Source organism: Carettochelys insculpta, chromosome 5 (genome assembly GCF_033958435.1).
Source record: "Carettochelys insculpta isolate YL-2023 chromosome 5, ASM3395843v1, whole genome shotgun sequence".
In the NCBI taxonomy this organism is placed as follows: domain Eukaryota; kingdom Metazoa; phylum Chordata; order Testudines; family Carettochelyidae; genus Carettochelys; species Carettochelys insculpta.
In genome coordinates, this window is record NC_134141.1 from 45592012 (window position 1) to 45619775 (window position 27764).

Genomic DNA, 27764 nt, shown 5'->3' on the forward strand with positions numbered 1-27764 from the left:
TGATGTCTCAGAGGACTGGTAAAGTCGTATGACGGCTTTTTTGATTTGGGACAGCCTTCTACATGGATTGAAAAGTAATACTGGATAACTTTTGTGAAATCTGCTGGTGATCTTGGTCAAGTTGTAGCATAGGCAGCACTGCAACAAGAGCACTTGTTTGGCAGCCTTAGGGCAAAAGAGTGAAATATTGCTTTTGGATGAAGAATTTCCCAGTTCCAGTTGGGAAATATAGATGGTGTGGGGAGCTATATTGGGTGTTGGGGGTAAGCTGGTACTGCTGTTTGTTCCTACCACAGATACATGCGCAGATTTTGACACCCAGAAAAGTGAATCCAGTACAGTAACTGAGCTCCACACTTGCCAAAAAAGGCAGCATGATGCCTTTCCTGTATTGCAGCACCAGATGGGAACTTTGTGGTTTAGTTGTAGTACTGCATAATGCTGCGTTATGTGGCCCATACTTTCTTGCTTATTAGAAGCAGTTCACTTGAGACTGATGTGTAGTTTGTTTTGTTGTAGCTTGAGAACGCCAGACTCTCCTCTGAGATGAGTAATTCCACAGCTAACACGATAAGAGAAGAACTAACTGAAAGTCGCATGCGGATTGAAAGCCTCTCCTCCCAGCTTTCAAGCCTACAAAAAGAGGTAACAAATCATCTGAGATCTACTGTCCCATTAATAGAATTTGTTTATAAGTGTCTACCTCTTCATTTTTAATTGAATGTTAAATGGAGTTTTTTACTCTTCCTGTTTTCCATCTTACTGTTTGTTTTTTCTAAATTCCCTAAGTTCTGAAAATAAAGTTGAATTGATCTACAGTGTGTTTTGAGAGGCATTATCTGAATTTAAAATCCATTAGCGTCTCTTGCTGATGCATCCTAACTTTTGGAGGTGAGAAATGCAATCTTCTCTTCTTTGTAGGCTTTCTACTTAAACACCTGTTTTGAGATGTTTGTTCATCCAGTCAGGTCTGCAACCCTTCCTTTTGTTTTTTGTTTTGTTTTGCTTGCGATTCAGGTTTCAGACAGCTTTTTCTGCAGCTTTGACTTTCAGTGTGGTGTACTCCTAAACTAATTATGATTTTTTTCATTCTTCAGTTCAATCCACTTCCCTAATTAATTCCCTAATGTTAGCTCCTTGGAAATCGGGTCCTGAACTGCAGATACTTTTTTATGTTTATCCTTCCATTTAGTTTAAACTGAACTAGCTCATGAGCACTTAAACCAAGAAGTGTCCCCTTTAACTAGTTTTATGAGGGCCTCACTACTTACCAGTACCAAATATAAAATGGCATCCAATCTTGATTAGCTAACTACTTGGTGAAGAAATCTCTCCCCTATCCCATTCAGGTCAATTTGGGCCCTACAGTTGCTTGTAGCATTCATTCTCCAACCTATATCTGGAAAGTTAATCTCCATTATTGCATGATTACCAATAGTATTTATTGATAAAAATAGAGCTCTATATCCCTATCCAATACCTTTTATTGTTAGGGCGGTACCAAATCTGCAGCTAGTCATGGATCATGAAATCTGGTCTTTTGTATGCTTTTACTCTATACTATACAGATTTTACATGGGATACCAACATTTCTCAAACTGGGGTTGCTAAACTGAAAGCGGGGGGTGGGAGGGGAGCTGTTACATTACTGCCACGCTTCTACACTGACTTCAGAGCTAGGTGGCTGGAGGGCAGCAGTTGTTGGTCAGGCGCCTTGCTCTGAAGGCAGTGCTTTGCAAACAGCAGCACAGAAGTGAGTGTGTCAATGCCAGACCATGCTGCACTTTGCCCTGTGGGCAGCAAAATAGAAGCAAAATAAAGCTTTGCCTTTTAGAGATAGTCTTGTGGCTAACAACAGCTGCCACTCTGCAATAGTTCCCCCACCCTCAGAGGGTAACCTTGCAACCACATCACAACTTCTTTTTGGGTCAAGATTGCTACAATTACAACACCCTGAAATTTCAGATTTGAACAGCTGAAATAAAAAATTCTGTGGCTGTGGAAATTGTGAATTTGGTAGGGCCCTAACTATTGTTGATTTTGATGTAGAAGCAAACTAGAGTCTGACAAGACCTCCAAATTATGTGTCTTTGTAAAGTGTGGGCAGTAGGCAGCGTCCATGTCCCCTCTCTCCTACCTAACCTCAGATCCTTTTACTTGGAAGAATTATACAGCATTTTACAAATATCACTTGGATTCTTACTGTTACTGCTTGTGTAGTCTGTGCTCCTTTCTGTCAGCAAAACTAGATTTCATCTAGAGTTTGTGACATGGTCTGAGTATAGACTACGCAACATGGCCTTCTTTTCCAGGTGCATTACATTGTAAGATAAAACAAGACAAAAATCCTGCTTCATTATAATGTTTTCTGTGACTCACTGTCAAAGTCTAATGTGAAGGTTTTTGCCTGAGGTGTGAGTGAATTATCTGCAATGAACAATCTAACAATAGTTGCTTGGGTAGGATAACTCTTGTCTTAATATCAGAGAGGTAGCCATGTTAGTCTGTATCTTTTGAGAACAACAAGAAGTCCTGTGGCACCATATAGACTAACAGATATTTTGGAAAGCTTATGCTCCAGAATATCTGTTGGTCTATAAGGTGCCACAGGACTACTTCTTCTCTTGTTTTAATGTAATTTAAAACTGACCCATGCATGAGAGTTCAGCTGAATCATCCAGATTGCATAAAAAGGAATGCCAGTGAAAAGTAGGTTGGCAAAAAGTGGCCAACTTTAGGACATAATGTATGCTTGGTCACCTCTGTTACTTCGATTTGTATCTATGTCCCTGCTTTGGTTAGACTACATTACACTACAGATGTGCCCAGAAATAGACCCTTGTACAGTGAGAGTTACTGGGAATTTTGAGAGAGCCCTTAATTTCAAATCTTGGTGCACTGTAGCCTGCATTGGGCTCAAAATAAGGGAGCTTGAAATAAGTTGTGTAAGTTATTTCTAGCTAGGTAACCCTAGCCTTAGAGAAGTCTGGGGCTCTTTGGGACCAAGTGTATTGCAGCATAATTCAGGGGTTTCTTTGTGTTTGTGTCCTTTTTTTGTGTGGTGTTGGCCTTATGTGACTGTCTTGGGCAGTTTAGTAGGTGCTGGAAGGGGGAGATCTTGAATATCCATTTTCTTACATGCTCTGATTAGTATCTTTGTGAGGAAAGGCACATGGATTGCTTCCTTGGTGATCCACAGGACTTATTCTTGCAAAGTCAGCAAATGTATATAATGCTACTTTGCACTTAACTTGTCTTCCCTTTTGAGGCGCTCCAGTGAGCATTTACAAATGCTAATGAATATAACTTTCCAATGTTTCCTATTAAGTAGGTAGGGTTGTCTCTATTTTAAAGTTGACACTGCACTACAGAAATTAACTCCCAGTCCTGTGTCCTAAGCACCATACCATCTTTCCATGTTGTTTAAAGAAGTTTTGAAAGGTAGTATTAGCCCTGGTTATGTGTGAAGTCTGTGTCTATGTGGTGTCCATTTTGTGTGTGTATGTTGTTGTAATGAGGGGATACATCTACAGAAACACTACTGTGGTTGACTGGAACCAGTGAGTCACAGGGACTTCCTGAAATCAAACTTCAGTACAGTATGATTCTTTTCTCTCCCTCACTATTATGTAGTGACATTACTTAACTTTGCACTATTGCAATAATGCACTTAATAAATTAAGGATGGCTGACAGACTACTTTATAAGGGAAAAGCTGCTATGAAAAAAAATTAATTAGAATGAAAATCCCAAGAGCAGATCAAAGGAATACAGACTACATTGCAGACTACATTCATTCACTAAAATAAGTTTGTTTTTTTTTTAAATGCATTTTTTGCTGGACCCCAAATTCGGATCCTAGGATAGTATGTACACTACAGGTTCCACCTCACTGAGCAATCCCAGACCAGGGATTTTGCTGGACTACGGAAGTTAATCCCTGCTGGCCTCTGCCCTGCTCCCAGGCTCTCCTGGCCACCCGCCACTGCCTGGCCCGTCTGCCAGCACCACAGCCCAACGTTGCCATCCCTCCGTCTCCCAGCCCCAACTTCTCAGATCTCTGGGGCTCTGTGGTCCAGCAAAGTCAGTGATTGTGCTGGACCACGAATGTTGTCTGAACAGAGTGTCATGGATTTTAGAGGTTCAACCTATAATATGTTGGGGAATTTTTAGTGTCCCAACTTCTTAGTGGCATCCCAACCGTTCACCCAGTTCAAGAAGTGATGAGCCTACTCACGTGAATTGCCCTGCGATGTGTTTCTGCCCTGTTGCATAATGCCACTTGGAGCAGATAGTGGCAAATTAGCAACAGTGGGTCTACTCTGTTCCCCTCACTGTTAGTACTGGTTGAAAATCTCTGATCCGGAACTTTCTCATCCAGCAAACTCTGTAACCCAGCGTGATTTTAGTTAGCTGGATGACCACTTACCATGGGCGTGGCCAAATCTCCCATGGTCCCATAAAGCTTGTTTTACAGCTACCAGTCCTGGCTCTGTGTTCTGTGCTGTAACTTACCCCAACTGTCTTCTAAAAGCCAAGTAAGCAGGGGGAATGTTGGAAATGTGCTAGAAAATATTGATCTCCTGTCGTCCAGCAACTTCTCTTGTCTGTTGCTGGTCTGGTCCTGAGGGTGCTAGGCGAGAGAGGTTCAGCCTTTATGAATACAACTGAATCAATGAAATTACAGTGGGAGGTTCAGTGCTTAATTTTAACATGGTTTGAGAGGGTAAAATGAATTATTTTCTGGCTTGTGCGGATACAGAAGTATTGAGTTTTCATCGTGATGAAGCATAAGCCAGAAAAAATCCAGTTTTATCTCTGATTCCAGGCTGATTTGGCTGAGATTTAGTGAAAGGAAAACTGTCTAAACTGACTTTCACATTCCAGGTTTCTTGAGACCCTTAAGAAGCAAATGGTTTCTTTGTATACCCACTTTTTTTTTTTGTCTTGTTCTAGTCTAGGGCATGGCTGGATAAGATGCAAGAGCTAGAGGACACCCTGGCTAAGGAAAGGGACAACTATCGCAGGATGCTTTCTGAGAAAGAAAGAGAAATGGCAGAGATAAGAGATCAGATGCAGCAACAGTTGAATGACTATGAACAACTTCTAGATGTGAAATTGGCTTTAGATATGGAAATTAATGCATATAGGAAATTGCTGGAGGGTGAAGAAGAGAGGTAAGAAATGATGTTCCATTGAACATGGTTTGAAAGACATTCAGTAAATGTCGAGAGAGCTATTTGTTGGGAGACCTTGATTGAATGCATCAGGGTTTTTTTACTACATGAGTGCATATTTACTTTCCAAAACAAAAGAGGCCCTGTAGTAAGGTATGGGACTCGCTATATTACTATTCTCAAAAGCTACTAAATATTAATAATTATAGGCAGTATTTGGTATGGAGAGATGAGAAAATCTGCAAGGCATTCCTGTAAAGCTTTACGTTTTTCACCAGCCTTTAACAGCACACTGTAAAGAAAGAAAATGCTTAGTGTTAACAATTTTTTAAAATATGGAGGCTAGGAAGCCTTTTTAAAATGAGTAAGTTAGGGCTATTCCTTATTGTGTTAGTTTGACTTAAATGGAGTTGCATGCAAACATTTGGGGAACAAGATGTGACAAATGTACTGTGGCACTTGCCGTGGCAGCTTGTTTTGTCAACCCAGTCATAAGGGAACACAAATTACGTGCTATTAAAATGAGTATTGAAATATGGTGGTGAAGTGTAACATACGTATTTTTTTCCTCCAATCCAGGTTGAAACTATCTCCCAGCCCATCTTCTCGGGTGACAGTCTCTCGGGCATCATCAAGTCGTAGCATGCGCACAACAAGAGGAAAGAGGAAGAGAGTTGATGTGGAAGAATCTGAAGCTAGCAGTAGTGTCAGCATCTCCCATTCAGCTTCTGCTACTGGAAATGTTTGTATTGAAGAGATAGACGTGGATGGGAAATTCATCCGGCTCAAAAACACTTCTGAGCAGGTTTGAAATCAAATAATGTGCCATCACTTCATCTTTCAGGTGTCATGTTGTATGCTAGAACCCAAGAGTGCTGTAGAAAGCAAATGGCTCTAAGACTTAGCATTAAATTAATGCTCCAGCCTGACTTCTTCCGTAACATTTTGCCATTGGATGTATTTTCTCTCTATAACATGTACAACTGAGATTCCTAAACACTTAGGCCATATCTACACTAGCCAAAAACTTCTTCGAAATAGCCATGCAAATGGCCATTTTGAAGTTTACTAATGAAGTGCTGAAATACGCATTCAGTGCCTCATTAGCATGCGGTCAGCCGCGGCACTTCGAAATTGACGCGGCTCGCCGCCGCGTGGCTTGTCCAGACGGGGCTCTTTTTCGAAAGGACCCCGCCTACTTCAAAGTCCCCTCATTTCCATCTGCTCATAGGAATGAGGGGACTTTGAAGTAGGCGGGGTCCTTTCGAAAAAGAGCCCCGTCTGGACAAGCCACGCGACGGCGAGCCGCGTCAATTTCGAAGTGCCGCGGCTGACCGCATGCTAATGAGGCACTGAATGCGTATTTCAGCACTTCATTAGTAAACTTCGAAATGGCCATTTGCATGGCCATTTCAAACTTTTTGGCTAGTGTAGACATAGCCTTAATCATTTAAGATCGCTTGGCACTTAGTAGTAGTCAGATTTCTAGACACTGATCATACACGTAGTAAGAAATGGTCCCTTGCTACAAAGACCTTGCTGTCTCTAAAATGACAAGGCAAAGGGTAGGAAAAAAAACTTTATAGGTGGGGGAACTGAGATGCGAAGTTGAAGGTGCTGTCTGTATAGGTATTTGTCTCCGCTGCACCCTCCAACTTTCAGTGCAAAACCCTAATTTATGTTGACAAAGCCAATATTTGCACCAGTAGTCCAATGCTCTTTAGAACTTGGAATAAATTGCACCAGTGCAAGTCACGCCATATAGTGCTGCCTTCTGTCAGTACTACAGGTTTGTACTGATTCATCTACGCTGGCTGGCCACAAATGAAGATTGTGGATCTGGCATGATTTTCATCAGTGTAGGCGAGACATGATCATGGTCATGCTGGATGTCTGTCAGAGTTGGAAACCTAAATCTGAGTCTTAATAGAAGCTGTGTCTACAAGGCCATGCTTGTTCTCAACTACACGTGCCAAAATGGTGCTGAATATGGCTTGTCTTTGACTGTTTGCACCTAAACTGTGTTTGGAATAAGTTTTTATATGCATCTAGCACGAGCACCAGCTGTCTGCTGAAGATCAACTTGTGAAGTACAGATCACACTTGCTCCTTCACTTGTCCATGTGTTACATGGAGATACACCTTTGAAGGAGAAAAGGTGTGATAAAGCTAAATACATTCTCTTTTTCAAAAAAGAGCTTTGAGCTCCTCTAAAAGGTGCTATTGTAATGTATAGTACTAATCTGCAAAAGAGAGAAGCTGCCAAACTTCAAACCTTAATTGTTACAGTCTGGCCCTTATTCTGTTGCAAGTGCATCCAAGAGCCGGGTCCCACAATCCTTTCAAGCAACCTAGCTCTGGGGAATACCTAGTCCAGGGGTCTCAACCAAAATAGCTAGAAGAGCCATTTTTCCCGAGTATGGTAAAAAAAAAACTCAATGATTCAAGAGTTGTAATACATGTGAATACAAGATGATCCTTACAAATAACATCAAACCATAATTTACTAACTCCTGTTTTAAGAACAGCACACACTGATTTGTAATGTGAAGCTTGTTTAGTGCAGAATGTTCACAAACTTTTCATGTATTCATTTCCTCATACTGTGTGTGTGTGTGTGTGTGTGTACACACCACTGTCTTCCTGACTTTCACTCCTACTTACTGTAAATATTCAAATTTTGCTTCACATTTAATTTGTTTTCTTTCTTAGTGTGTGTGTTGCTCTTCACAGCAGGAATGCTGCAAGCTTCCTTTTCCTTTTCAAAGTCAAGACTACTAGCAACATGATCAAAACACAGATACAGTATCATATCCCACAGTGCACTGTACGCATTAAAGGGGAAGTTACCCAACATTATGAGATTGCATTGCAGATGTGTGATGTTCATTATTGGGCTTTTAGATTTTCTCTGTTTCCCTGTTTATCAAAAACAATCAGGAGGCTTTTTTTTACTTTGCAATTACATCTTTGGGAGCCACAAAAAAGTCCTTAAATAGCTGCATGCAGCTCCAGAGCCGCAAGTTGCAGGCCCCTGACCACTTTCTTTCTTTGAGCATGTTGGGTGTATTCCCAGGCCTTGCCCTCCTGCCTGAATACCTTTCTTTGGATATGGAGCACATCTGCTCAGCTGCCTTAGAACTGAACAACAGTGTGAGACTTTTAAAGCCCTCCTCAGAACTCCACTGAGGCTGTGGCTGTACCTGGCTTCTAGTTTGTTGGTTTGAGATCAGTGCAATAGGACAGGAAAGCATACAGGCTTAAAAAGCAATTTTTTAATCACAAACTGAACTCTGAAAGTAAATAGCAAAGGTTCTGATGCTCGCTTGCTCGCTCACTCACTGTGACCTTTCTGAGGGTACGAGTTTTGTCAGTGTTTCAAGCTGGGCAGAGTCCATCACACTTCCTCTCCTCCAGGTCCTCTTTACTTTTCATAGAGCAGAATCTGTCTCTCTCAAGTAATGCCTGTGTTTCCACTGGAACGCTCCAGCCCTGCTAGCAGGCCAGTGTGTAAGAAATTTTATAGCGATTGGCTTGTTGTTCAGAGTGGATATCCCACATGACTGTCTGTGATAGTCCTTCAAAAAGGTGCCTATTTTTAAGAGCAGAGCACTGTCTAGAATGCAGTGCAATACAAAAAGCATACATTCCAGCACAGTGCAAATTAGATTTAATTGTGGTACAGCTATAATCTGCTTTGTCATAATGACTACTTGATTTTAGCCCTAAACCTCAATCGGATAAATAGGGATGCCTCATGTATTGGTGTCTTCAGACTCAAGCATCATACTCACATTTGGATGTTTATCTCTGTATTCTATGTAAACAGATTTCTTCTTCCCCCAGCCCCCAGAATTAAAGCTTCATTTCTCCATAAACATCATAAGTGTTCCATTGGCAGAGACCTTCAATGTTTTTTCTTTACTACTGACATTGGTAATAAAAACCCATGTTATACCAACTATGGAAAATGCATGTGTCACAATAGTGCAGTTGAAGAGCACTGCTTGGGAAATGTTTTCCAAAACAGAAGAGCGTCAATCATGTCTTGGGTTGTTTTCTTTTTTCCTCCCTCTTCGAGATCAAACATACTTTGTATGTAAAAATTTGAGTCCTAAAGGTACTAAATATTTGTGAGGGTGTTGATCCTATATTTCACAAACTAAGCTGTGATGATAGAACACCTGAACCAGCCTAACGTCAGAATTACAAATCGGATATGGGGCATTGTCACAGGGTTCAATACAGCATTCTGAAATATGAGAGCTAATCTGAGTTTGTTCAGCACTGTAGCTATGTGGATTTCAAGGAGAAGATGGTCAAAATATTAGAATACTTTCCAATGCTATTTTTCTCACTGTCTGTCTTGGGGGCTTAATGATGAGTTTTATTTATCTTGCAGATAGTATAAATTGATATATTTAGTTATATTAAATTGAATCTTGAATTCCTTTTGCTTTGTACATAGGATCAACCAATGGGAGGCTGGGAGATGATCAGAAAAATAGGAGATGCTGCTGTCAGTTACAAATATACCTCAAGATATGTACTAAAGGCCGGCCAGACTGTTACAGTAAGTGATAAAGATATCTTTGATAAAGATGTGAAACCGTTTGAAAGCAATGTAAATATAAATGGGACGATGAGTTTTTTATTTGTGGTTCATTTTATTTTTCAGATCACTTAATAGGGTACTAGCTCCTGTATTGGCATCAAGTGTACATTGAGCTTTGGCCATGCACTTGCATGTGAAGATACACGTTTAAACTGTCCAATCTGCATGTACAAAAGTGAGCTTTTTTACACTGGTAAAACAGTAGAGCCACAGAGACTGGACAGAGGCTTCTAATTTTGATAGGGATAAATTCACACAATTTTCACACCTAACATCTTCTCTCACATGCTAACTGTAATCACAAATGTATTGTGACTGAATCATTTCAATCAGGTCTCTGTGTTACGTCCTTTCTCTTCCAGATCTGGGCGGCAAATGCTGGAGTAACTGCCAGCCCTCCCTCTGACCTCATCTGGAAGAACCAGAATTCTTGGGGCACTGGCAAAGATGTGAAAGTTATACTGAAAAATTCTCAGGGAGAGGTAAGGTTGACTGGATATAATTAAACTTTCCTTGGTATACTGCTCAGTAGGCAGACAGACTAGGTGATGGACAGAAGTTCAAGAATGTAGAAGCATTTGAAAATAGTTTTGAGACAGGCTTTCACTAAACTTGGTCTTAATGCTTGCCTCCTAGTGTAGTGCTTTTAAGTGATTTTGCTTTTTGCTTGAATTAAATCTCCCCATTCTTGTGTTTAAAAAAAAAAAACAGCAAAACAACAAATTCAGTATCTTTGTTTATAAATACGGTTCTCTGAAGTGTAAGAGGATATTCAGCTGAATATAGCTTCTCTTCCACTAAGATATTTAGTGTCTGGTAAAGTGCAAGGTATTGGAACTTTTGTTGCTCAATTGATTCCCAATCAGTTGGCGTCCACTGAGAGAGGATAAATTCTCAGAGTGGGAAATATTTAAAGGAAAACTTAAATTTAAACCAAGAGCTCTAAAGGAGATTATTTAGCCACTTGAAGAACTTAAAAGAAACAAAAAATACATTTCCTGCTAGCTACATCTACATTACAGTGATCTTTCAAAAGAAGTCCGTACGGAAGATCTCTTCTTAAGAACTTCTTTCAAAAGAGTGCATCCACACCCAAAGTGGATCAAAAGAGCGATCTGCTCTTTGAAAACAGAACATCCGCAAATCCCCTACTCTTTCAAAAGAACAGACCAGGGATCGAAAAATGGGTGCCATGAGGACTGCCCTTTTAGGAAAAAAGGGACTGCAGAGCATCTACATGGCTTCTTTCAAAAGTAGGTACTCCTCCTGAGATGGGAGTAGAAGAGCACTTTAGAAAAAAGCGCCACATTCTTTCGATTTAATTTTGAAAAAATGTTTTTTGTGCATAGATGCTCTGCTGAATATTTCAAGAGACCCTTCTTTTGAAAAAATATTTCGAAGCAACTTGCTAGTGTTGCTAATGTGCATAGTTACAGGCATGTGAATAAAATCTATTCAGGCAGATGAACAAGCAGAGGCTCCTTATTTCAGGGTAGTAGTCATATTGGCACTTAGATTAGAAGCAACGGGTCTCTAGACCTATGAAGTGTTGTTAGATAATGAAAGAGTAACTTTTATTGCAGGAGGTAGCTCAGAGAACCACTGTCTTCAAAACAACTTTGCATGAAGGTGCAGAGGAGGAGGAGGTTGAGGAAGAAGCTGTTGAAGCAATTGAAGAAGAGGATCTTTTCCATCAGCAGGTGTTTTGTTAGGGACTGATGTATCTAATTTATATTTAAAAGGCCAAGTGCATATGTACTGAAGTTTCGGAAAATCTCAGTCTGAGCTCATAACCAAAACACCTGTATAGGGAAGTAAATTAGTGCTCAAGATTAATACAGGTTGAACCCTCTCTCTTTCGGCATCCACAGGACTGACTGGTGCCACACCAGAGGATTTGCTAAAACATGGGGGCGGGGAGGACAGTATTGTCTGGCAGGATTGCTAATGCTTCTGTTGCTTAGTGGGCTTTTAGAAGACATTTTGGTGTAAATTAGAGCTAAATAACAGCCAAGAACACCTGAGAGCCAGGACTAGCGGGTTGTAAACAAACTTTATGGGACTGGGGGGAAATGTGGCCGCACCCATGATAAGTGAGCATCCTACTAACGCATATCATGCTGGACCATGGATGTTACTCCACCAGAGTGTGCCAAACTAGAGCGGTTCAACTTGTACAGAGTAATACATATTACTGTAAAGAGAGAGTGAAGGCCACTGTGAGATATATAACTTACAGTTGCCCTTGTCTTTGGTCGAAAGCCAAGACTCATAACGTTTATGGAATACTGAGGCTAATTTTTGTGAACAGTAGTTGAAGTACTTCATAACTAAGTGCAACTCTGTTTCTGGGACTTTCATTTGGCACCTTAAAGAATCCTAGAAATTTAAGAAAATATAGCTGTACCTTTGTACTCCATTTGGAAAAACTAAGTGCACTTAGTGCACATTCTATAAATCTTACCAATTACCTAGCTTCATATTCAAAAATAATAATTACCCTAAAACTGGATCCCTTCTTCACTGCCTGCTCCAAGAGAGGATACCTGTCATTCCTCTGATTACAGAAGGTGATCTCTTTTGATTTGTAACTCTGTAATAGTGACTGATTTTGGCTTAAACTATGCAAGGTATTCCATGTTATAGCTGTTTATAGCTGTATGGCATTCTTAAGGTGCTGAAGCTTCTATAGTAGGATTTTTTTTTTTCCAGCACTAACTTTTTTTCTATTCTTAACAGGGAGACCCAAGAGCAGCTAACAGAAGCTGTTCAATCATGTGAATTTCTTCAGTCAACCAGGTTCCTCAGATTATGGTAATCCTTCTGTATAGAACAGAGCCTATTCAGAAGCACAATATTTTTGTATTTCTTTTATGTGAGGTTTTTAAGCTACAAGTCCAATGGCCTTAATTTCCTTTGTTACCGAAAAGAAAATTTTGTAAAGAAACCATATCTGTAACTCTTGCAAGATGTGAATTGTTGACACTGAACTATGTACTGTCTGAAAATGACCTTTCAATTTTTTATGCCACTCTTTTTTATCCTTGTTAAAAGGGTAGTATGCCACTGTTTTTTTTTTTCTCTTTCTTTTAGACTACATCTCTTAGACTAGCCATCTGCTGTTTGATCCCTTTTATATTTAGGTGCTGTTGGGGAATGGAAAGCATTTCCAATATGAATTCTTTTGTATGGAAGACTTTTTGGTTTTTGTACTATATAATCAAGATTACAAAACTTTTTTTATAGAAAACACCAGTTTTACATTTTTTTAAAAAAAAAAGAGCCTGATCATGTAAGCACTCATCAAAGGATGAAGGAAGCAGCAAAACTTCTTTTATTGGTACTTTTTTCTTTACTTAGATTCTTAATCAAGGGTGGGAGGGTGATGTTTCGTGTTAAACATGTTTGTTATGTTTTTAAAGGTAGTGTAACTTGCTTAAATTTTCTTATGTGATATTAACAAATAAAAAGCTGTTTTAATATGACTTGTCTTGTCTCCAAATTTTAGGAAGAAAGCTAATCCTAAACATACCTCTTCATTGAGGAAAGGCTAGATATGGTGAAAAGTAGACTGTAATCATAGATCCCTCCGGATCTGAAATACTGTGGTTTTCATTAATCCGAAAGCTTATCTAGTCTTGCTGTGTTCAGATGCCCTTTTAGAAATTTACTGGGCCAGAAGTTTTCCTGCCTTTATCTAGACTGCAGAAAACTCAAATGAAGTTTTGGAATTCAAGCTTTTTGTTTGTGGTTTGTTCTCTCCTGGGGAGAGTCTCATGAACTAGGTATGAGTTGGATAAATACTTACGATAGATCATTTGTGGCTCAGTTGATATCTCCTCTAATAAAACTGTTACTTAGGTTGTAAAATTCATGCAACTACTTTGTAATCTAGGTTGGTTGCTTCTTGACTTGCATAGAAAGAGGGTTCATCTAGCCTCAGCTATCCATATGAAAAGCAATTACTGTCAAAGGTATAAGTCTGGTTGTCAACTGGTTTTGAAATCTTCCTCCAATGATGAGTGTACTCCATAAAATTATTTGAAGTGAAAGCTCCTTCTATTTTGACTAATTTACTCATTCTTTCTTTGCTGGGGCATGTATTATCTTTTACTGTTCCTGATAGTTGCTTTGCCTTGAATATTTCTGGTAACTCTCAGTCTGTTCTTGCAATTTAAAAAAAAAAATTGTCCTAATATTTGTAATGGGGAAAACTGCTTTTCTCATAGTAGTTGAGAATTTATTCTCAAAATGGGCCAGAATCAGGAAAGCACAGGAGTGACCTGATAGCAAAATCAGCTATGCTTTCTCTTATAACTCAATGTTTGAGTGAATTTGGGGGGGGGGAGCCCCATTGCAGCGTTGACATTTTTTTATTTGAACTAGTCTGACTGTGTTAATCTGAATATTCCTTGCTGAATCTTATAACTTGTCACATTCTTTTTCTGTATTTTGACCAGTGGGGCTATTTGATCCCTGTTGATATTAATGTGTATCTGTGGCTTTCTTCTGAACTAAAAATGCCCTTTTTTACATATTTCTTCTATGTAGGAAGTGGTCAAGTACATTCTTCATCTGTTTTAAAGTGGTGGCAAAAACTAGAAGGGTAGGCCAATTCAGGCAACTCAGAATTCCATTCTGCATTGTGACTCTTACTAATGACTAAATTTCACATGAAGCCATTGATTCTCTATTTGCAGAACTTGAAAAGCCCAAATCATAATTCAATTTCCTTGATTTCAGGTTCATAATCTGTCCTGTTTGCATTCATGGAAATGGAAATTTTAGAGGAACAGGGTGGTAGTTCTGTTTGCTAGCTTAAACACATGGGTAGGAGCTGGTATTTGAAAATCCTTCCTGTAAATAGTTTCTTGTTGAGTGAATTGCAGTTTTGTTGTAGTATGCTGTGGCAAATCTACATTTGTGTAAATGTCTATTAAAATACTGTCTTAAGATATTCAAGTTTTTTCTTTAAACTAGCACGGTGCTGATAAATATAAGTTACAGTAGGGTCTTGACACTTATGAGGGTTTGCTGTTGAGAACCCTCTCAAATGTTGAATTTTGCAAATAGCACTTTTACCCCATGGGGGAGACAGGAGTCTTGACAGCGGGATCTCCTGGTCCCTTTGCAGTGGCAGCTGCTGGGGCTGAGCTGTTCCTTTGCTCTCCCTTGACAGGGGAATTTCCTGATCCAACTGTGGCAGCGGTTGTTGGGACTGAGCCGCTCCTGCCCTTCCCATGGCTGGGCCAGGTGATCCCCCTATCAAGGGGGAGGGAAGGAGCAGGCTTAGCTCCAGCACCTGCTGCCACAGCAGGGCTGGGTGATCCCCCTTCTCGTGAATAATTGAATTTGTGAATGTTGAAGTCGCAAATGTTGTGACCTTACTGTAATCTTTTGTGATCGTGTGTTGCTGAACTTCACAATGAAACATCCTACCACAAGATGGAGGTCTTGCTACCAGAATGTAAGCTACAGATTTTTACTACTACCTTATAAGCTTCATAATTATTTGTGAAAATGTTTCATTCACTTTGATTAGGCACAGTGAAATAAAACAGCTTTTTTTAAGTTTAGGAAGCAAACTTGGATTTGTCTAAGCTTCAATATTTTTTTAAATGTTAAGTTCTTTACTTACCATAATACACTTAGTTTTGACACCATCTTGATGGTTGCAGGGCAGGTCTCACATTTATATTTACCATGTACAACTTTTTTGTTTTGTGAAAAGTAATGATTCTTTCTCACAATGTTTTGTGTGTATGCTGGAGTGGACTTATGTGACTATTTTTGTTGCTGCATTAAAGTCAGTTAATTTTCACCCAGATAAGCACATACGTTAACGTACATCGAAAATGATCTATTTAGGACAAGACTCTGTCAGTAAATTAACTACAAATTGCACCTCTCTAATCGGGCAAACTCTCATCCAGCAACATCCACAATCAGTATGAATTTAGTTAGCCAGATGACTACTTGTCATGGGTGTGGCCAGGTTTGCTGTGGTCTCAAAGTTTGCCATCACCAGTCCTGGCTCTGTTCTGTGCTGTTATTCAGCTGTAATTCACCCCAAATGGCTTTTCAGAACTCAGTAAACTGTGGAAGTGTTGGTACTGCTGCTAGAGAATATTTGCCTCCCGTGGTTTGGCAAATTGTCTCATTTGGCACTGGTCAGGTCCTGAGGATGCTGTGCTAGAGAGGTTCAACCTGTACTAATACACCGTGCAGTGTTGCATTGATTATGGTTTTCAGTAGTATTTCTGAATGTCATTTTTAGTCTATTTTCTGACTTTCTAATATTATCTTGTAGACATATTCCACTCGTGATGTGTGTTAAAACGTGAATGATTCCTTTTGCACAGTATATGAAGACTTTTTTTCTGTAGTATGTAACATATACAGTAAATCCTGCCCATGTCTGACATTTCTCAACATTTATAAGTTACCTTGCAATATGAGGAACTATTCAGTGGTTTAACTGCATTAGCACTAAAAGGTTATACTGGATTTGGGTTACGTTAATACAGTCTGGTTGTTGTGTAAACCAGAAGAATATTCCCTGTTGAATTGCAGCTGGTTTTATTTTTCAGAAATAAGATTTGTAGTTGAAGTGCTTTTTAGCCTTTGGGTCTGTTCTCAAGACAAGCTGCACGTTCTTTGGTTGATCCTGTAATTACAGTTGTTCAGTTGGCAAAATTAACCCTTTAGACTTCATAATTTTAAATTCATTGTAATAAACCAAATATACCACTGTATTTACTCCTGTTTCCACTTAATTTGCCTTACAGCTGCATGGAGAAGGGAGTGCATTAGTCAAACATGTATCTGAATTGGACTTGTTCAGGCATCTGATGTGTTCAGAAAGTAAGCCAGAATTGTCTTGAGGTTGTTCCCAAAGGCAACATCCCAGTCACTATTCTGGATCCTACCATGCTTTTCTGCAACAGATTTCTTCCCCCCCCCCCCGGCATGGGTGTCTATGACATCATATTGCTGGGTCTTCAGTACTGTGCTGCGGGGCTATACCCTTAAGGTTTTTGCTCCTTTATCCATCCTTCCTACCCATTCCTCTTCAGGGATACTGTATGCAAATCCTGCTGCAGCATGTGGTACAAGGCTTATTGCAGGGAAGGGCAGTGGAAGAAGTCCCCCTATACTTCCTAGAACTTATTTTACTTCTGGTCAGAGACCCATCTGAAACTGGGAGACCTCAGCAAATATCTGCAGAAAGTTGAAGTTCCACATGGTCTCCCTGGCCTCCTCCATCCTCTCCCTAGGTTCAGGAAAACAGTATTCCACTCTTACCTGTAAAGGATGCATACCTTCACACAGTGATTTTTAAAGGACACAGATGCTTCCTCCAGTGGTGGGATCTATGCAGTTCTACCATTTGGTCTGGCAACAGCGCAGAGAGTATTTATGAAATGCATGGGTGGTGGCCTACCTCCAATGTCAAGATATTTATCTGTACTCTGCTTAATCAAGGAGCATTCCAAGTTGAGACACCATCATGACACTACTGTCCACATGCAGGAAGTTAAGACCGCTGGTAAATGAAGAAAAATGAATGCTCATCCCTGTGCAACAGTTTATCCTGATGATCCTAGGCTTTACTCGGATGAGGGCATTTGGTTTTGGAGGACTCAGGATCTCATTGGAGTCTCTACATTCCCTCTCAGACTGTCCCAGGTCTGTTTGTGACTGTGGGGCCACATGGTGAGATACACATATGTTTTCTGCTATGCAAGGCTCCGAATGCAACTGCTCTACCAATGGCTAGCTACGGTCTATACCCCATCCCTAGATCATCTGGACAATCCTGCTGGATGTGCTTACCACAATACTGTTAAACAGCCCATGCCTATCAGCATCACTAATATTGGATGCCTTGTACGTTGTTTGGGGAGTGCACTTTGGGACAAAGCTGGTATGTGGTCTCCAGAGGTGCACACAAAGAAACACAGTGGGGAGAAAATTACATGCAGAAGGCCACAAGGAAAATCTTATCTACTTGGCAGGTAAGGGCTTCCTCCTGCCCAATACACCACCTGTTGCACCTCCCTAGAGCAAGTTTGCTCCTCTGGGTCCAACCACTCAGCATCCATTCTATGAGATGGGGATGTAGACCCATTTCCCCTAGCATACTTAGTTGTCAGTCTTTTCTCGGGCTGAGCTTGCTAATAAGTTTGTAAGTGGAATAGTGATGCTTCAGGGTTTTTTTTTTGGCCCGGGGGGAGAGGGGAGCTATGAAAATGGTGGGTCAAGAACAGTTACATTTGTGCTGGTCCAAGACAATGAAGCCAGTGCAAACATTTGACTGCCAGTGGAATACTAAACATGTTCATGCCACATTATATGTAATATCAAAATAATAGGAGACTTGATCATGGCTATACAGAAATAGATTCCTATATGATGGTCCAATATTCTTTAAGCACTCTTCCATTACCTCAAAACTGTGTGTGTACATTTAAAAAAAAAAAAGGAATTAGACCAGACTCTTAGGGCATCTCTACCCAGTAGTGGGGGGAGGGGGCACAAAACCCATGGTACTGAGTCTACCGTCTTGACTTTGGGGGGTTTGCACAACAACAGTAAAAATAGCAGTGTGGATATTTCCATGTGAATGGATTAATTCAAAGTGGCCTGATGAGACGAAATTCCATTTGCAGTAATTTAAGAAGCCTATAGATGAGAAGTATATGCACTCTTGTATTTAAAAGACTTCTGTATCCACTTGCTGCATTCAGTGCAGTGGTGTCATGAAGGCTATGTCTAGAATAGAGCGATCTGTCAACAGAACTGTCTCGGAAGGTATCATAGGCTAGCAGCCAAGGGAGGGTGACTGGCCACAGAGGGGTCTCTGCGTGGGTGAGCTGGGAGCAGTCCGGCCCTTCCTGTGTCTGCCCCTATATGTGGCTTGCAGCACTGTCCGTGGGTGCTGACTCCCCCACTGCATGTTAGGACAAGCACTCCTCAATGTGTCTGGGGTCAGGCTAGTGTCCGGCTGGCTAGCCCACTTCTAGAATTTGTATTTTTATCCCGAAATAGCAACTATTTCAAAATAGAGGCAGTGGCAGCCCTATAGCTTATTTCGAAATAGGGAATAGTGCCTATTTCAGGTTTATTTGGAAAGTGGTTGCGTCATGTGGATGCTAGATTACTTATTTCAAAATAACAGTGCTGTGTAGACCTACCAATAGATTGTATTCAAAAGGCTTGTGGTATTAATCTGTAACTTGCTTTCAGTGAAGTTCTTGTAGCAAATGCTGATTTACAGAGGTCTTGATCTATTTATTTTTCCGTAGTCTATTTTTATTTATGCGTAGCACAACTTCCTAGATTTTATACTCTTAAGCAAATATAGGATGAATTTAGTTTGTGAAGCATGGCTGCATAACACAGCTTTAAATAATGGACTCAGAACCATTTTGCACCATTGATGGAATAAATCAGTCTTTTTTAAAAAAAATGTACATATTGTTTCTTGAATTTGTAGGGCATGTATTTTGTTGGGGCAGGGAAAGTGATATGTCATATCACTCATGGTCGTTGTGATGCAACAGACTAGACTTACAGCAAGGAGGATCTGGCACAAAAAAAATATTTTTCCTCATGGTTGCTCTTAGTAGTGAGCCATCTATTAGAAGCCTAGCATACATACAGGAGTGAGACTGGGCTGAAGAGGAAGGAATGAAGCTGACTTATACCTCCCATTTTCTAAAACACTTCACATGGGATTGCATTGTTTGACTTCTGTTTTCAGTTCAGCGCTCAGTATTAAGTACCTTTTCCCTCTGCTGAATTTTTACTTGGCAAATGAATGAAGCTCCAATCCATGTGTGTGAGAAAAATGCTTTTGAGGACCATGCTGCTGCCAGCCAAAGGAATATGGTATATCGAACAAAACAAAAACTATCACTCTTCTAAATTATACTTAATTTATTTTTTACTCTACTGGATCTGTTGTGATAGTACCATGCTGCCATTAGCTTTGTGAAGTTGTAGCTAGTGTCATGCATGTTTACTGTGTCTTTTGAGAAGAAAAACATTTGTTGTTAAATAACCTTCTAATAGACATCAATTTTGAATTTACACTAATCCAAACAGTGATGTGGTATGAAAAAGGATGCTCAGAGAGAGGATGTAGAGGCAGTCAATAGGATCCTTCTGACGGCCAGCTCTTTGGTTCAAAGAGGGAAGTGGGAATGTGACATTAGTAGAATTCACCCTATTGTCTTCTTGTAGAAGGGGAGCAAGGCACCATGGTGTGGCCTTTTGGTGCATGTAGAGAGCATGAGTATATTAGCAGCACTGATTAAATAGGGTGTGGGTTATAATCACCAGTTTCCTCCTCCACGGATTTCTTTTGCACTCTTGCATATTAGGGTCAAAACAATAATATGGGGGGGGCAGGGGAGGGAGTGAGGGTAGATGCTCCACAGCTGCCACTGTCCCATCTCTTTTTCCCCCCCCCCCCCCCCCCCGCACCCTTTTTGCTCCAAAGAATAATCCTCATGGCACTGGATTTTTCTATCCCTGGCCCATTCTTTTAGAAGAGTGGGAGCTGTGTGAATGCTCTCTATTGAAGCAGATTGATCTTTCGATCCACTCTTTAGAAAGAATTTATTTGGAAAGATTGCTGCAGTGTGGATGTAGCCCATATAGATACCTGTATCACTATTAGTGTCAAAAGGAAAATCTATTATTACATCTCTAAATACATGTGAACTGAGAGGGCATAAAGCATCGCTGAGGTTGTGGTTTTTTTTGATAGAACTGTACACAAGAATAGCTGTCTTGGCTGACAGAACATCTGCATCAGTTTGATTGGCATCAAATATAAATCATTACCTTCTCTTTCTCTCATGCATGCTCAACCATTTTTCAGTTCTTTGATATGGTAAGAAACAAAGCAGATTCTGGAATTACCCTCTGTCATGTTCTAGAAATCCTTACCTTATAATGGCAAAAGTTGCCTCTGGCAAGCTAGTGACAAGTATTTAATAGCTTTTTAGTATTCAATGATTCTTCACCTAAATGGGTCTTTCCCCATAAATACAGATTTCTTATTGCATAATTTGAGTGCCAAAATCTTTGTCAGTGAATGAGTTGAAAATTTAAAAGTAAAGGGATGGGTTGAAAGCAAGACATATGATGCAGAAGTACAACTCAATATTCAGATTCAGAATTCCAATAGCACGTAGTATTGTACATTTTGTAAAGAGCCTTAGTCTCAATGCTACAATGAGAGCATTTATATACTCACTAAAATTACCTGTCGAGCTGAAAATACAGTATTTCTAGAGTAATGTTAATTGTTATGCAAGACATGCTCAGGCTTCCTAGGAAATGCCTAATGGTCTGCTGATTAATTATGTATGTAAAGTCCCCTTTACAAAATTAATAGGGCCAAATTTAGCTTGGGGTAAATAAAGAATAACTAACTCCTTAGTTATACAATTGTAATTGTAGTGCAAAAGTTAGGGCTAATTTGTTCTTTCTAAATGAAAAGGAAATAATTGCGTAGCTGAGAGGTTTTTAGGGGACTGCTGAGATTCTTTGACTAGGAAATTTATTGCAATGAGTTAGAAACATTTTGCATTTTTCTTATTAGACTTTTTGCTTTCCACTACCAAACTAATGGGCATACTTTAAAGAGCCACTAGAAAGTATTTTCTATTTGTAAAACTAATTTTAAAAAACATTTTTGTAATCCAAGGTTAGTATAAATTGCCTTTTGAATAAAATTAAATGTAGTGCATTTCTTTCTTGCCATGCCATCTTCTTTGAGTCAGGTAAACAAAATATTCGCACTGATTCCTATCCAGAGGTCTACAAAAATACTAGTATAGAAGAAAGCACTCATTGTGTTGCATTGTTTATCATGGTTTAATATTTTATAAAAGAGGATTTGCATTAACATGAGTTTGTAGAATTCCATACAGTATTTGCTAAATAAACATGTTTGGCAGCTTAGCAAACATGACTGCAGCATCCATGATTTGAATTAAAATAGTGATTTCTTCCTCTGCAAAAAGTTTGTAAATCAGAATAGCAGTGTAGCAAGTTCTGGATAGAATCAGAGCCCACAGGTTTAAAAGTGTACATTTAGTGCATCACTCCAGTGCAGAACCACCAGTATCAAACGATTGTCTCCTTTGAGTTCCTTTTGATAGAATGAAGGCCCAGCAATGACTGCTGGTTAGAAGGAACATTGACAGACTTTGGAATTAGGAGTATCACCCTTTGATTGGTCCGACGCCATTCGTTGTATAGTCTACAGTGGTACCTAAATGACACCTGCGGGAAAATCAAGAGAGAACAGATTAAAAATATACAATGTCCTAGAATGAAACATTAGAAACAAAAACTTGGGATCAGCGTTCTTTGTAGTGGGAACTGATTGCTACCAGGTTTGTTTTCAGGTACCAAGTCAGCTCCCTTGCAAACAAAGCAAGCTCCTACTTATCCTTACATATCCATTGCTGAGTCATGTTTTACTAGCCTGATGGCTGTATTAAAAATATCAGTGGCTGGAGCCAACTCTTGCACAGCCTGCATCACAAGTTTGCATTAGCAGGGAAATGGAGTTGACTGTGACAAAATCTGTGCAGGAGTCCCTTCCTGTCTCCCCTGAGGTGGAAGTGCTTACAAACTAGCCAGCTCTCCTATCTGGGAACAAACCATGTCTGTAAGGGTTAGAATTACAGGCAGCAGCTTGGAACCAAATGAATTTAAATAGGTTCATGCTGTCAGTTGAGACAGAATAACTAACTTCATTGCAAAGATAAGCAAGTAGCTCCCAGGTAAGGACATACTTCTGACTCCATTTTCTCTTACATCCCCCACAGCTTTCTCTGTTTGTGTCAGATTGCACAGATGATGGAATAGTTGGGCACTGTAGTGCAGAAGTGCTAATTCTCACCATAGTAGCATGAGTTTTTCACTTTAGGCACCTTTTTTCTTCAAGTTGCTCATGATCTCCAGTAAAGCTGGTGCTTACATATAACTTATCTGCACTAAAAATGGTCACCTTTTGTTTTCAGTGAATGGAAGCCAGAATGCCTGTCCTCAGGTGGGATGGCCAACATTTCTGAGTTTGGAAGAAGTGGGGTTGCCCTTGTAAAGACAGACGCACAGGGGTATCATGACTGAGCTTGGAGTTAGTGAAGGCTACCATTCTTATTCACTTGGGGGGGGAGGGAGGGGTATATGGCAATTTTTTCCATGTTCTGGGAACCAAACACAAGTGACCCCCCCCCATCTTAACCCTTCTCATCCCCACATCTAGGATTAAACTACCTCAGACAACAGTGTGGGCAGCTCCCTGTCCTGCCATTCTGAAATAATGGAATTTAATTGGTTTAACAGCAGCAATCCTCCTGCCAGCTGTTAAACCAATTAAATTGAGTTTCATTATTTCAGGGGTGGCGGTGTCCGAAGCTGCAAATGTCGTCTTAAAGAGCCCCATGTGGCTCCAGAGCTGTAGGTTGCCAGCTTTGTGAGTCACATGAAAAGCCTTCACAGGCCACCCCTGCACTAAGGGCTTGTCTATACTTAATAGAACATCAGTGTGCTGGTGGTTGATCTTCTGGTGTTTTGATTTTGCATGTTTGGTGAAGATGCTGCAGCAAGACTGATCTATTTCAGATACACCATTCTAGCACCGGCATTTGCCTAGCTAGAATCAACATACTGGAATAGGTTTATTTCCCTTGTATACACATAGCTTAAAAGTGTGACCTGGGCCTGGACAGGATGGGAGAACATTGTGCAGCAGAAGACTGGAGGGGAAAGGGTAGGTGGAGTAAGGGGGCTGTAAGGAAAAGGGAGTAGGTGAACAATAGCAAAACAAAAAGGGATAATAGGGTAAACGGAAGTCTCCCCTGAGAAGGGAAGGAAAAAGGTCATATTTTTGTCTATCACTTGTCAACTAGTACTGGTCAAATTGGGGGTGGGGTTCCTAAGCATATCTATAACCCATTGCAGTTTCAATGGTGTGCAGACCATTTCCTGCCTTTTGTACGTGCTTAGCAATAACACTGTTTTGAAAGGTATGATGTTCTGTCCCTTATGTGGCTGCTTCAGGACTATGAGACTGCTGTGTAGATACAGATGGCAGTCCTTTATACACTTTCAGCACTGAAGGTAATGGTGTCAGACCCTTTATTGCTGAAGTGTTTGGTAATAAACACTATGATGGTTTAACAAACCAAGCAGTCCTGTAGCACCTTAAGAACTAACAAAATAATTTATTAGGTGATGGCTAAAAACACCCCCACAAAAGCTCCTGGGGGGGGAACTGGCTGTGCAACTTCTGGAAGTCACTGCTACCCAGGAGACAGAGTGAAATGATTCTCTAAAGCAAAACAAAAAAGCAGTCAAGTAGCACTTTAAAGACTAACAAAATAATTTATTAGGTGAGCTTTCGTGATACAGACCCACTTCTTCAGACCATAGCCAGACCAGAACAGACTCAATATTTAAGGCACAGAGAACCAAAACAGTAATCAAAGTTGACAAATCAGAAAAAAAGTTATCCAGGTGAGCAAATCAGAGAGCTGGGGGAGGAAGGGAGGTGTTAAGAATTAGATTAAGCCAAGTATACCAAAGAGCCCCCTATAATGTCTGGGACTTGACTGCTTTTTTGTTTTGGTAGTACCAGAGAAGGAGCTGTGTTAGTCTATATACTGTCTCGCTAAAGCAGTGATTCTCAGACTTTCTGGCCCATAGCCCACGCTCGGTGCAAACATTTTCCTGCACTGCCAGCCAACCACCCATGACGACAAAATGCATTTGTTTATTTCAGTACCTTAAACACTAAATTATTCATACTGGAGCATAAGAGCAAATATGCAGCTATAACATAAGGAGGCTTATATAAGTAAAATATGGTCGAAGCAAAAGGTTTCAACATTGTCTTTATGCAGGGGTGTGGGGAGAGTCACTAACGCACAGAAAATCAGACATGGGGCCACACACAGCTCAGAAATAAAAGAAAATCTTTTCTGAGGTGGCCCCTAACTGGGACATCTCAGCCCCTTGCCCACTCCTCCAGCCGAGCACAAGGGAAGTGAGAGGAGGTGCAGCAGCAGCAGGTGGCGCTGCTTCACCCCCACGAGCCAGCTCTGACCCTCAGGGATCACCCACATCAGGAAGCCTGTGGTATGGGGATAAGAGGAGACAGGCAGAGCTGGGGCACCAGTGCAGGCTCCTTGCTGGGGACTGAAGGGGAAACCACAGCCCACCCACCTACAAGGCAGCTATGGTCTGCAGACCAGTTTTTGAGAACCCCTGCTCTACAGCTGTCAGCAAACCCATGCCTTCAGAAGGCACATTGGAATGAGGTAGTAAATATTAATGGCCATAAGTCCTGGCCAGAAAACAGAAGAACAACTCTAGACAATCTGGACGTGACTCAAGTTCTCCATAGCATCAAGAAAGTCCTTTCAGCAATAGCTGCATTGTTAAACTAGGCTGGAACCGTTTGTAACTAGGATATCCTGTGAAAATGTCTTAAAACAACAGTTCTTGCCTTAGGGCATTATGCATTTCTCAGAGAAGCCATTTTATTAGATGTGAAACTCCGAAGGTATTCTGTAAAATGTATGTTTTTATAACAATCAATCATTGGCACAGTGAGGTGCTTTGTCTGTGGACTTAGATTTCCCCCAACCCTTGCTATCCATCTTCAAAGCTCATTTCTGCTTTTTGTGAACTCAGTTAAATAGACAGCATAATTGCTGTTTAAAAACATTAAGAACAATTTTGAAAAGTCTAGGATTAAGCTAATGCTCCCATTTACACAAATCAGATGTAAAGTCAGAGGAAATTTGTCCCTAAAATCTTAGTTTAAATAGAAAGCTTCCTGACCCAAGATGTAGATTTTCCTCAGGGTGGATAAAAATAGATTTTAAATCAGATTTATAAATTATAAAATACTACATTTCTCATTTAAAAATAGGTTACAATTAAATCTCATCATGAACATGCTACACGTACATTTACTGTATTGTTTTAGATTTGTGCATCTGTGGTAGTGGACCTTGGCAAGACCCAGCAGAGGAGTTAGTCAAGGCATTGTCTTAAGACAGAGACAACATGTAGGAAAGGATGGAGGCAGCAAAGACAAGAAGAGTAGAATGGATGTGAAAGGAAGAGGGAGGACATTCAGTGTATGCGCGTGCACACACACAGAGCTTTCTATATCCCCCTACACTTCTGCCACAGAAAAACTGTCATGGTTTCTGGGTGTAAGAGACCCCCTAACTGGGAATATTTTGAAGAAATTTGTTCCCTGGGTAAAAAAGGAAAACATTTCAACTGTAAGTAGTGCAAGAAGGAGATGCAGGATCTAGTTGGCAAGAATGAAACATCACAAAGAAAACTGTTTATGTGGAGACAAATTGTGTGGATGAAAATGTGGATATAGCTGAGCGGATCAACTGGCTAGTGACTTAAATAATTCACTTTGTGATGCATCAGTCTTCAAGACTCTGCTTTTTAGCTTAAGTGTGATTTGACAAGTAAATTCACAAGCTATTTGCTATGTTGGATGTTGCTAGAAAAAAAAGTTTAGCTTAGCTAATCCTTAGGGCTTAATTAACTAGCTTTAGACTCTATCATTCAAGGATACACTATAGAAAACTGTAGTAAAAGAAACTGAGAGATGACAGTGAGTGTCATTTTCTTATTCTATATTGCATGCCCCTTATTTTGGAACATCATGGCCACAGACCATAATGGTGGTGCCATAAATCTTTTCCCTATTTTACTTCAGCATAACTCATCTTTTTCCAAAAAAAAACCAAAAAAACCAGAAGTGCCAGTGCATTCAATGGGGTTTAATTTTTGAAGTAAGTACTGTGAGCACAGTTAGTTCTAGCATTTGTGGGAACTTGATTTAAGTCAATGATATTTTTTTTTTGGTACTATAAAACCTAATTTTCCTTCTCAAGAACAAAAGCATGTTTGGGTTTGGCCGTCAGAGATAATGACTAAATTCAGAAGGAAAAACAATAGTCCTTCGGGGACCTTGGCTCTTAAAATTGCATGTAAGCTATTTTAGCCTATCCCTAAGTAAGAGCCGCTCTCTGGGGCAGCCCCTTAAACTCTTGGTTCATGGAGATATAGTGGTGTGTAAAATAACTTGTATGCCAGTTTTGGATTACAGAAAAATTAAAATTGATTTCTTAGAAGTCAGATGATTTTTTAAAAACTTTTTACAGGACCTCAGGGAGCATTAATGTGTTGCACATATGTTTTTATCCTGCAATGATGATAATATTCCCTCAATGGCTGTGACAGAGCAGTTCTCCTGTACTACTGTTTTTCAAATTACAATGGATCTGCTGATGGGGCTTTTCATTCTGTTAACAAAGATTTGCAATATAGGGCTGCAGTTTTTCAAAAATGTGTGTACCACTTGAGATGGGCTTGATTTTGAGATGGTGAGGGGCCAGCACCCACTGAAAGCCAAGCTCTTTTAGGATGCTGTAAGTTAATCAGCCCAAACTCATAGTTGCTTTAAAAATCTTGGCTTCTCTTGAGGAAGTTAATGTCCTGCTCATAAAGTATCAAATATAGATCATGCCTTTCCTCTCAGCATGTCAAGCCAGCTTACAAATACATTTGTCTTACAACCCTTGTATTGTGCAGAAATTTTACAACCATACTCCAGCTGGAGGAAAAAGAGGCACACAGTACCTAACATGCTCAAACTCATGCTGTGCAACAGTGGTGTACTGAGATCCCACTCAACATCTCAAAAAACCACCACTGTTACCTAACATCTAAAATGTACCTAACCAGGTGTTTACAAACTGAAGTATCAAGGCACATGTACCACGGGGAAATGTTGCTCTCTGTTTCCTTTGAGTTGCTGCAGGGTACAGCACTGAGACCAAAAAAGGCAAAATGTCTGGGCTACATTTGTTTTCTTGGGAGGGTTCCCAACTTGGCCTGCAGTC

The 27764-nt window shown here is 40.2% G+C and overlaps 2 protein-coding genes across 3 annotated transcripts in view; one reads left to right on the forward strand and one right to left on the reverse strand.

Annotated features, from left to right (window-relative positions):
* Window positions 1-15011, forward strand: part of LMNB1 (lamin B1) — a 31805-nt gene extending 16794 nt beyond the window's left edge. The window contains exons 5-11 of the mRNA XM_074995028.1: window positions 520-645; window positions 4957-5177; window positions 5757-5982; window positions 9646-9750; window positions 10155-10274; window positions 11376-11492; window positions 12532-15011. Of these exons, the coding sequence (XP_074851129.1) occupies window positions 520-645; window positions 4957-5177; window positions 5757-5982; window positions 9646-9750; window positions 10155-10274; window positions 11376-11492; window positions 12532-12573 (957 nt within the window). The 3' untranslated portion in view covers window positions 12574-15011. The remainder of the gene's footprint in view (window positions 1-519; window positions 646-4956; window positions 5178-5756; window positions 5983-9645; window positions 9751-10154; window positions 10275-11375; window positions 11493-12531) is intronic.
* Window positions 15012-21660: 6649 nt separating this feature from the next.
* The window catches only part of MARCHF3 (membrane associated ring-CH-type finger 3), a 124460-nt gene continuing 118356 nt past the window's right edge, over window positions 21661-27764 (reverse strand). For both annotated transcript variants that reach the window (XM_074994140.1, XM_074994141.1), the window contains exon 5: window positions 21661-22095. In XM_074994140.1, the coding sequence (XP_074850241.1) occupies window positions 21937-22095 (159 nt within the window). In that variant the 3' untranslated portion in view covers window positions 21661-21936. The remainder of the gene's footprint in view (window positions 22096-27764) is intronic.